General features: G+C 36.3%; 2 protein-coding genes across 2 annotated transcripts; one reads left to right on the forward strand and one right to left on the reverse strand.

The window, feature by feature from the left end:
• Positions 1-480: 480 nt before the first annotated feature.
• On the forward strand, positions 481-9,372 carry AK88_02109 (uncharacterized protein; the record flags this gene model as incomplete). Its single annotated transcript, XM_012479743.1, has 1 exon — positions 481-9,372. One exon carries the CDS (start codon positions 481-483, stop codon positions 9,370-9,372), a length of 8,892 nt encoding a protein of 2,963 aa, XP_012335166.1.
• A 362-nt stretch (positions 9,373-9,734) lies between these two features.
• On the reverse strand, positions 9,735-10,177 carry AK88_02110 (uncharacterized protein; the record flags this gene model as incomplete). Its single annotated transcript, XM_012479744.1, has 2 exons — positions 9,735-9,842; positions 10,058-10,177. 2 exons carry the CDS (start codon positions 10,175-10,177, stop codon positions 9,735-9,737), a joined length of 228 nt encoding a protein of 75 aa, XP_012335167.1.
• Between the last annotated feature and the right edge of the window lie 1,991 nt (positions 10,178-12,168).

Genomic DNA, 12,168 nt, shown 5'->3' on the forward strand with positions numbered 1-12,168 from the left:
CTACATGTAAATGCGGATATACAACATTGTGGAAATATGCATATATATGTGACACTTGTTACGTGGTCGAATCGATATAAAGCATCCTTTGAGCATGTTATGCGAGCCGTTTAGCAGATTGCGCGGCTGACAACAGCGCATTGGCTACATCAGCTAATTTCAACGCGCACAAGGTACCACAATTTGAATGCAGATCGGGAAAGCGCGAAGTATGCACAGCAGGTTTGCATATCCATGTATACTTACGTGGGGTGCACTTCTTCAGCATACATCTGCGGGTATCTAACCCAGGATAAACGCATAAAAGTAGGACAAAAAGATAGCCGAGAAACTTGCGGAAGGGGAAGGCAAAAAGAAAGAAAAAAATAATACTAAACGGTTTCCCTAGGGACCGTAGCGGAGGAGAGTAGACTGCAGTTAAAAGGGCAAGGCTCCAGATATGCCAGATAAACTAACGATTTTTTAAAATGCAAGAACAAAATGACGGGCTTACAATTTTTCGGAAAAGTAAAAAAAACAGAAATACAAGAAATTGAGAAAAAACTGCTGCATATTCACAAGTGTGTTACTGCGAGCTTGAACAATTCAAACCTTTTAAATAAAGGAGAAATAATTTTCCATTGGAAAAAATGTCATATGTGTGTAACAGATGTGAAAACGCATGTAACAGGTTTAAAAACACATGTAACAGAATTTTTTGAGAATTACAAGAATTTTGAGATTTGCAATGAAATCAATTTATCAATCGGTGAGTACTTTATGTACCTTATTATATACTTGAAAAATGTGAAAATTAAGATAAATTCCTTTAGAATTCTTAATTTGTATATTTTTGCGAACAATAAGTGGAAGGATAAATTAATTTACCATTTTTTGAAAAATCTCTTTTTAAAAAATGACCATGAAGACAATGATTGCATGAATTGCAAAACGTTAATAATCGAATATTTCATAAATAATTATGGCACATTTCGGGAGCAGCACATTGGGCTATTTTACACGAATATTTTGAGATACATCAACAACAAATTGAAAATAAATTTTTTAAAAAAAAACCAAAATTATTTAAACATTTTTGCCAATTTTCTTATCACTTACAATGGGAATGCAACACTCGACATAAAAAGTCATATGCTTAAGGCTTTTTTACTTATTGCGAAAAATTTAAAAAAAATTTTGTTGCAGTTCCCTTTTGACAAAGACATATGCACACATGTGTGCTTGATTTACCAGCAGCTGAAAAATGTCATAGAAGCTTACCGAGTGAACATATGTCTTCTTTTGTCCGAGAAGGCACAACTCTCCCCTATCCCAGAAGTTGGAGTTGAGTCCAACCAGGTCAGTCAGCATGGCGATCCTCCCAGCTACTTGGACAGTGATGAAGAATTTGACATAGCTGAGGAGGAAGAAGTGGGGGCGGGAATCCACGGGGGCGTAAACCACACAAGCGTGCTGCTTCTGCGCAAGTACCTATTCTGCATAAAAAAGATACAACAGGTGTTGCAACAGTGTGACAACGTTATTAAGGAGAAGAAAAGAGAAAATCCCTTTTTACTATTGTGTAAATATAGAAGCATATTAATTATAAAATATAAAAATGTAAGACGCGTGGACATTAATGACAACTTGGAATATTTTATATTATTTTTTAAAATAAAAAATTTACTATGTGAGGGAAGCAAGAACCCTTTTTTTATCTTTCTGTGCATAGACAGCTTAAGTTACTGGTTACAAAAAAATGAAAAATTGCAGTACATTTTTGAACATGCCAAGGGAGCAGTCATACCAAAGCGTGAAGAATCCGATGTGTGTTTTCTTACCGATGGGTTACCCAATAATTGTGCCGATGAATGGGTAGGGCATAACGCAATGAAGAGAGGTTGTCCTGAGGAAAAAGTTCCTTGGCAAAATAATGACTGCTCGAATGGAGGCCTCACACCTTTGGCCTGTACCGATTTGTTGCACTTGGCCGACCAGAGTGATGATAAAATTGAAGTGGATGCCACCCCCATTAGTCATGACAAAACGGTTGTTAAACTCAGCCAAAATTACGGTTGTAGTGATTGTAAAGGTGACCCCCCTTTGTGTGGTGCAGATTTTCCGCGCAATGGTGAAGTCAGGGAAGTTCCTGGGGATGCCAAAATGATAAGCGGAGGGAACACTCCTGAAGGGGTAACCAATGAGCAGGAGAACATTTCACCCGTACAGATGGACGAACTGGTTAAAATGGACAACTGTGTCAACATAAGTAGTTTAAGAATCCACTTTGAAAATGTGTCTCAGAAAAACAGAGTCGATTTTATGTCCCATTTGTACAGCGCAATTATGAAAATCTTACTAGTAATTCTTAAAAAGTATTCATGGTATAACATAAAAATTATATGGAAAAGTTGTATTGGCATATACGAATTCTTACTGAGTAGCAAGAAAAATGCATTTATAAAAAAAGACGTATGTGATCATTTAACGTATATAATTTTTAATCAGGAAAAAAAAAAGAAATATATGTGTTTATCATTATTGTTAAAATATTTTAAAGAATCCATGTGTGAAAAAAATGTATTAGAATATCTTTTTTACTGCTTCTTTCAAAATGACGACTTTTTCATGTTCACTTTGTACGAGCTTATAAAGCAATGCATTAAACATATATTTGTGCACTCGAAGGATAAGAATTTGTTATACTACATTTTTTTAAAGAACATTTTAATAACAGATAACATTTGCATGAAGACGTTCTACATAAAAAAATTTATCGAGTTGTTTTACAAGCATGATAGTAATTATGTGTACTTTGTTTTGAATAAGGAGTATTCTGATTTGCAAAATTATTTTGATATGTCCCAGGAGGAGGATCAAGAAGGAGGAAGCATCCAAGCAGGTGGAACCAAACTGTGGCGAAACAGTGTAGATAGTTTTATTAGCATGAGCAATATGAAGAGTGTGCACAGTGTGAAGAATTCCGAGGAAATGACAAACAGACGTTATTTTTTATTTTTAATGAAGCAATTGTTGGAGAGAAAAGATGCAGAAGAAATTGCGTACAACTGTATTGTAGACCAAATGGAGGATAACATTTTTTTGAATTACAAAATTGTGAAAGGCGAAACGAACGAATTGCAGAAAAATGCTCCTAATGTGAAGGACAAGACGTTGGAAAATAAATTTTTGATTTACAATTTTCACTCTTTAGAAAATATCGCCCTCTTAGAGCTGTACACATTATGCACTTTGCGAAAGTACGAATCCATCGAAGTTGTATATTACAAAGGTGACTACTTCTATCAGCTGAGGAAGAATGTTTTGCTAAATGTGAAAATTTTAAACAGCTTTTTTTACTTTTCGAATGACGAAATTGTGTTGTCCATTTTGTCCTTCATTTGCGAAAACAAATATTTGAACCTCTGTGACTTGTATCTATTCCGCACGTTTTTAATCACTTCCATAACAAATATTTCGAGGACGAGTCGGGATGCCTACAGGAAATACATTCTTTTGTTCTTCGAGAAATTTTTTATATATTACCAGAGGATGATCGCGATGGACAAGCGAAGGGGCTACAACATCGAGGGGGATATACACCATGATGCTACCCATGTGGATAAATACTCATTTGAAGTCCAAAAAGTTGTTTCCTTCCTATATGGAAATGTGGACTCACTGCGAGAAAAACCGGTTTGCGACTCACCAAAGAACGTTTACTCGAGCTGCATATTTCATTCTGCTGACGAAAAACACGTAGAGCACAGGAAGGGGATCTTCCTGTACAATTACTACCTCATGAATATCATTTTTGTTCTGTTTAAGAATACTAATAAAGACATGGGTATCGAGGCAACTGTGTACTGCTCGGACATACTAAACACGGTAGTAGATTATTGCGCACATTTCGAAAATTTTAATTTTATTTTTTTCCTATTCAATGCCAAAACGACTTGGAAGGAGTTTTACCTAATATCGAAGGAGATCTTTTTCAAAACTGTGAATATAAATTTGCTAAAAAGAGAAAGCTTTGCCTGCTTAAATAATGCATTCCTACCATTGGTAAAATCGCACAGGCAGGTGGACCATTCGTTTTACGCGTTCTTACTAAGATTGTGCTTCATTTCGTTAAATCACCGTAGGAAGGTGAACAAGATGGAGGACGGAATGCCCACCCACATTCTCAATACCACAAGCAGTGACAACTATCAGATATACGAACAGATAAATAATTTGCGCCAGAACACGAATAGGGATGGTGTTTCCCCATGTGACTTTTTCAGTTGTCTCATTAAATACAACGACATTGAACATATAAAGGAGGACAACAAATATTTAATAAATTACGTGAAGTACCTATTTGGTGATAGTGGCGAGAATAGTGAGAAATTTGTGAGCGGCGCGATGATAAACATCCCATTGTACATATTCGAAAGTTTTATTAACAAACTTAAAGAAGAAAATATCGTAAAATTAACCAAACACGAGGACGTAGAAAATTGCGAAATGTATAAATTGGCCTATTACATAAATAAGTTTATTTTGTACCTTAAGGACAACATGGATTTCAGCAAAGACATAGAAGGGGCAGCGTTTAGGAAACACTTCTGCGAAATTAGCTTGTGCAATTCGAGCACATATTTGAATTTAGAGCAATATAAGCTGTTGCATTTACAGAGCCAGACTGTTGAATCGTCCGATGGCTACCATTTAATATTGTTAAAAGTGTACATCTGCAACGTGCTGCACCATTTTATCAGTTATTTGAACTTTCTATTTATGAATGAGTCAAAGAACTTTTTTTTCGACTGCAGAGGGCACCTAATTTTTCAAGATGAAAGTGAGAAGGAAGCAACGTCTATTATCATTTGGTTGTCTATCAAGTACATATCCATTTTGTTTACCTCTATCGTTGACTTTTCCTTCAAATTTAATATTAACACTTCTGAGGGTGGCGACAACCGGGGCAGAAACGACCACTCCACGTTAGCAAATTGCGACTCCAAAGGTGAAAGTGTGGGAGATGCAAATTGTGGCAGTGTAAAGAAAAACCTTTCTTTGTGCTTTTTTCACAGTACAGAAATTCACCTTATCATTCAGAACCTTCTGTGTCTTCTGCTGCACTCCAAGCATATAGCATGCCAGCAGTATCTGTCTGATTGCCTTTTGGATGTGTGCAGAATTATAGTCATGAGGAGTGGCGAAAGTATGCAAACCATTCCCTTGTTCTACGTGTATATCATTTTGCTTATTTTTAAAAACGAAAGCGGGGAATCGAAATGTACCGGGGAAGATGGCAACCAAGTGGACAAAGCTTCTGAGAGGAGCAGCCATATTTCCTCCAATGTACCCATCAGAAACGAAAATTCAGAGGACGCAGAACTCAACATTGAGTTTCTAACGGGAATTATGAACCGATTAAACAAAATGCTCACGACAAAGGAGGAAAATAATGTAGACGTAAGTGAAATTTTATCTGCACATTTTTTAAAGGGCAATTTTACACCGCCCAAGTTGGACTCACATGATCAACCCGCAGTTCAGAACATCACCCAAAGGAAAAACAAAGTAGGAAACGATGAACCCAAATGTGCGACAGCTCCCCATGTGAGTAATAATTTCAAGCTAAATGACAAGTTACACATGCTCATTTGGGATGAACAGAGAATAAACACAAATTTTCTGAGAAAGTCAAGCAACATGTGTCTAGCGCTGAGTTCTTTAGTCAAATCGTATAAAGCAAAAGAGCAGTACATCATATACAATTTTGTCATAAAAATTATAATCAATTATTTGCTTAACGGAAATAATAAGTATAAAAAGGTCATTTGCGTGAACATTATAAAACATATATACACCATTATTGATAATAAAACGCTTTATGAGTACATGAACGATATTTACAAAATAGCTTTAATTTACTACAAGAGTAGATTTTTTTGTTTGAAAAGTGCTAGCACATCACTGTACAATATTTTAACCAAACGTCTATTGGCCAAGCTGAATTATTCCTACCATGTGTCTTCCAACATGTATTATTTCTGTACGGGCAGCAAAAGAAGAATATTTAAAAACATGAATTTAACTTTTTTCGATTTATTAAATTCGGTCAACTTATTAAAGATATTTTTAAATGTGTTTATGAAAAAGGGAAAATATTTAAATGGACAAAATTGTAGCAAAAATGAATGTAAACCTTTTTTTGACTATTCCAATTTTTATGCCCAATTTATCCCCATTTTGATATTTCTGTCAAATGTTATCATTTTTAACAATGACGATTATTTCTTACTAAGAAATGTGAAGGGTGATTTGCGAGCTGCGCATAGTGCGCACCAGTTTTCTCCACACAGTGCCTCTCCGACGGATACAGGCGGGAATTTTGTAGAAGAATGTGACAGCCCCAGCGATGTGCAAGAACACGGGGGAAACGTAGAATGGACAGAGCCTCCTACGGGTAATCACCCCTCGGAAGATACAGGTGGGGAAAATCAAACACAAATAAGCAACATGAACATATACTTCCTTTTTGTGAAACACCTGAAAAAGTTACTCACCTACGGAAACTACTTCGTCCAAGTGCTCATTTGCAGAATAATCGTCAATGTGTATATCCATATATACCTAAAGCTGAAAAAACAAAATCTGATTTTTAACTTTTTAAACAAAATTGTAATAAACGCCATGCAAGAAAGGGGTAGAACAAATTGCTATCTGCTTCTGTTCATAGAATTCGTGCGGAGGAAGGAGTCAAAAATGTTAGTAGAGGAAAATAAAAAAAAGTTCAGAAAAATATTCTTCCAATTTTTATTCCTATTTGTGAAAAGCGAGAGGTATGTAGACGTTTTGCTAATTTTACAAATATTAAACATTTTGTATAGCAAGATATCCATTTCGCTGGACCAAAATGTTGTGGCTTTCTTGTTTAGACGATTGACACTATATCAGGATGATATGTTCATATCCGTTTTGGTGAATGAACTGTTGATGAAAATAACTAAGCGGGTTGAAAATTTTGTTGCCCTGCTGGACATATACGCATCGAGTAAGAACGAGAGACACATAGAGTCGTTCCTCTACAACTGGTTTCTTCACACAAAAAAAAGGCACAAGAAGGAGTTTCAAACAAAGGAGAAGAAGCTCAGTGAAATGTCAAATTATAGTTCTTTTAAGTTTTTCTCTGAGTGTTATAAAAAGGGGGTGAACATTCCCGTGGGTGGTGTGGAATGGTTAGATGGGACTAAGGGAAGTGCCTCTGGCGATAGTGAACGAGAGGTCCATGGGTGGGACGGTAAAACGGACGAATCAGTGGATGAAAGGATATACATCTATTTGTACCTTTTACTTTTCCAAATAATTCACACGTATAAGGACAACATAAAAATTAAAAAGTACTGCTTCAGTATCCTGTTGACAATTATAACATGTATATCCATTGAGAATTTGTTCCTGTTCGAGCGTGTGCAGCAATATTACATAGAACACGTGAAGCAGAACTACCTGGACAAGTACATCATTTCATATAGCTACCTTATATGCGTAAAGTACTTTTCGATGGAGCAAAAGGAAGAAGGTAGGAAGAGTCAGGAGGACCGCTGCGAACCTGGCAACAGATTTATCGAAGCTGTTTACAACTTTATTGACAGAGAGAAGGAGAGCATTGGTTCATCTCTCAATCGTAACTCGAAGGAATCTCTTTTCAAGTATGCATACTTTTACTTGCTCCTTTTTCTAAATTTGCTGTCCCGTCTGTGTAACAAAAATTCGGTGACGTATACGAAATATTTTGTGAAGGCCTTCATGAACTACGGAATTGTTGAATATTTCCACGAGCATCTAGAGGAGGAGGAAGCAAAAATGAAAATTGTCAACGGAATTGGAGGTGATGATGTCTGTAATAATGATGTCACGGTACCCAAAGGAGACACCCATTCTTCACTTGGATACCCTACCGGACATGATTCCCCAAATTGGAGCAACATAAATGGAGCGAGAGGAAATAACAAAAATGAAATGTTCAATGTGACACAATTTTTGAAGAATAAATATTCCCCTGAAGGTACCCCCCAAGTGAATACTCCCAATTATGCGCTTCCCAAGGAAGTGAGTAAAGGCTGCGATGGACGCATAACCGCGTATACAAAATACAAAGAATGGTACAGAACCGATTTGAACCAGTGGATAATGGAAGTAGTGAAAAACAAAGTCAGGAACCAAAATATTGCATTCGATTTTGTGTATGTCAAAAATTCACTAAAGCATCTCAGAGGACATAACTTGTTTACCGCCTTCTTTGTGGCACTTTACTCTTGCCTGATATTTATGTTAAATGATGAAAACGAACTCATAAGATACAAGACCAAAATTGCAGTGTTGCACATGATGAGGAAGAAGAACACGTTACATGTGTATCGAACTATGAAAGACATAATCTGTGTTGAGTTCTTTATTTATTACCTGTCCAAGTGGCACCAACATTTAGCCCTACACATATTAACCTTTTGCATATGCCAAACGAAGAGCTGCATTACGGATAAATTCTATTACAACCCTATTAAATTATTTGATCAAGAAAAGTACAATTTGTATATTAACAATGTGTTACTCAACCATTTGTTTGTATTTTATTACCTATTTAATATCACTGCGCTTTACGCGGGAAGGAGTTCAACACGGGAGATTACTGACTTTTACCATTTCATCGATACGCTAGGTGGCCAAAAGAAGGATGCCTTCGTGAAAAATGTAAACATTGAAAATGCAGCTCCGGTTCTTTCGAAGGATGAAATCAGTTTGGCTAGCCACGATTTATATGTGTTGAAAAATGGTGCCGTATGGGAGAAGGTATTGGACAGATTAGTCCGTAAGCGAACCTTTTATACGGAGTGCCACACTTTGGGTGGCAAAGCGGAACGGCCCCTTAGAACCACTTCCCTGTTGTTATGCAGGGAAACGCAGATGCCATCCTACATGGGCACCTTTCTAATATTCCTACGAATGGGCTATATCGCACATATTAAGAAGAGCCTAGACGATTATGCGCATCTGCTACTGTTACACAAAAATTTGGACCTTTTTGATTCCAACTTTGTCATTTGCTGGAGCAACCTATTCAACAAAATAATTATTCTTCTAATCAACATATTCATTTTTTTTCAAAAACGTATAGCCCTATATTACAACAGTTATTTTTACGAAGAAATAAATATGATTAAGTCGAAGTTTGCGCTAATTTATAGCACCTTCAAATTGGTAAGACATGAAATGAATCCGTTTTTGCTGAAAACTATGGAGCTTCTGTTGTCCATCATGGACACTGTCTTTTTAAAAAACAGCAACTTCTTTTCAGATATATACACCTTATTATACTCTTTGAAGAGTTCCGTTTAATGGGCTGTTTGATGAGCTGAGGTGCAAGGCCGGTTTAGTCGCGTTAGCAGCATTGGCCACTTTGGCATTCTGCTTATGGTTCGGCCGGTCCACTACTATGATATTGGAGTCTGTTACTACTTTTCGTTCATGTCTTTTCGTGCTCAATTTTTTATTCCATTTTTTGTACTCTTTAAATTTTTTTTTAAAAATATTAAAATTTTTTTTTTATTTCATAATGGGTTTAATTAAATAATATCAGTTACGTAAAAAAATAAATAAAATAAATAAACAAAGGAACAACGTAGGAATGGAAAAGGGTGAATTGCTGGACGAATGATATATGCATTTGAACGGAGTATAATATGTGCCTATTACGAATTTTAAAATTTATCTGGAAAGCACTCCTTCACATCCTTATTGTGTTTATTCTGGGCATGTTCGGCTAGCTGTGCAATGCTCTGCGTCTGCATAAATACAGTATAACACACCTACAGGGGAGGGAACATTTTTGGTGAAAAGAGGCCACGTAATTTTTTAAGAGTATTAAGTCCATTCGCATATGTACGTGGGTCTCTTCTCTTCAGTTAGCAAAATTGGAACTTTCGCCCTGTGCGGGTGCGAAATGACGCTTTCGCTTATGTAGACAACCCGTAATAATACGTAGACAGGAAGCTACGGTGCGCACTTTGCTCCTCCGACTTACTTTGCAAATCACGTTTAGAGCGTCTTTGTTCGCTTTCAGTTGAGACTTTCCCGCTTTCACTTCCACATTCTTCCTCTCCCTTGCTTGGTTCCTTTTCTGTTGAGAAATTATGGGGTGCATGCGTGTGGAAAGGTATGTACACTTATGTACGAAGATAGCTAAATATGTTTACACACAGACATATTTTCTTACACGCGCGTAGGCAGGTGCGAAATGGTGTGTACATCTACGCAGGTTTTTTTTGTTCTTTTCTTTTTATATGTTTTTTTTCAAAACGTACACAAGCGTTGCTTCCTTTTCCCATTGTGCTACTCCTAGTAAGGTGTACTTGTTTCCTTTGGATTACGAAAAAAATCAAATGTACGTCAAAAGGGCCAAATCAGCACACTCGAAAGTAAGGTGCAACACAGGTGTATCTTTGTATGTTCATAAGTATGTCCAAGCGCATGCCTGTACTGATATGCATATGTACATGTGCATATCGTGGACTGTTTTTCTTATGGCATACTTAGCGTTGTGTACATAAAAAAAATATCGTGGGCAATTATTAATAAAGGTCAAACGCGTTTCAAAAAATTGGCGTTTTCTTTTGCTTCATATTCTTAAACATATCATATGAATTTTAAATGATTTCGTTGCACATATACACGTTCGGCGTATTCATTGCATATGCATAGCAATAGCGTATATATGTGGAGAACAAAACAGACATAATAACATCACAAAAGGAAATAATGCGGAGGAGAATGTTTCTTCTCGTTAAGGCGGGAAAAAAAACATGAATGCATATGCGTGAATAATTTGTTGTACAGGATGCAACAATTTAACTAATCATTAAAATGGGGAAATCCAAGAAATGCTGCCATAGAATGGTTACATCAGCATGGTGAAAAAAATTATTATATACAAAATGAGTTAACTACGCAAATCGACACAGAATTCATATCGAATGTATGCACAATCGCAAGGAAGTAAAATGAAAATTTTAAATTCGAATATCCGAAAAAAAAAAAAAAAAAAAAAAAAAGTAAAAAAATGTCAATAGAAACAAAATGCTATCAGAAAGAAAAAACAGTTTGCAAAACGTTACATGGAACAATGCGCAAAGCTGCAAATCGTTAATCCTTTGGTATTGCCACATGCGTAGGATATTTTTTTGTTCATTTTTCGCTCTGTCCCCTTTTTGCTTTTCTCCCCCAATTTATTTTTTTCACATTTTCATGATTAAGAACTGTGTTAACACATTTAAAGGGGCCGAAAACGGCCTTTACAAAGGCAGCAGAAAAGTAGCCCCATACGCTCACATTTGCATGCTATATATGTAAACATGTCCACATATGCGTATCAGTTAACCTTCTTTGAAATGGAACACCCTTGGAAGGAAAACATGACGTACGATTTACGCATAGAGCAAAGCAACATCTCATTGACTTAGGATGAATTTTTTTTTTTTTTTCCACTAAGCTTAAGTGGCTAGTCATTTCGAGACATCAACGGGACACACATGTAAAAAGTTCAAAAGGTCATGTCCACCAGCATTTTGTACACCCCCAACCATATTCATTGTTAATCAGTTGTGTTAAATTTTTTTCCGTATTTTGGTGAAATTTTGTACAACATTATTTGCTAAATAAGGAAGAATGTAAACGACGGGGGGGAAAGGTGCAAGGTAAATTGGGGGTGTTGCGTATACAACATGCTGGCACCATCACCACTGTAATGTATAGAAAGATCCAGAGCAACACCCTCGGTTAGTAAGTCCCTTTGTGGTGCACAGTAATATGGATGAGCTAACTATTGCTGCTTCTTACGTATAACATACTATGAGCAATGTATGCGCAAAGTGGACAGTTTTTGTCAGTAATTTTTCAAGACATGGTACAATATAAAGGGGTAATAAATAGACATTATATTTTTCCTCATTAAAACAATGCATGGTGTAAGTCTTTTGTTCTCCTTCATAAGTCAAAGTGGGCATATAAAATGAATGTGTAACATGCTCGTAAGAAAATACCCAGGTGCGAAAAACGCCCCATGCTTTTCTGACATTTCATTATTTTTGCAACATGTTATATAAACTATAGATGGACAGTGCAGTAATTATCGTCCAT

This window comes from Plasmodium fragile, assembly GCF_000956335.1.
Source record: "Plasmodium fragile strain nilgiri unplaced genomic scaffold supercont1.20, whole genome shotgun sequence".
NCBI lineage: Eukaryota > Apicomplexa > Aconoidasida > Haemosporida > Plasmodiidae > Plasmodium > Plasmodium fragile.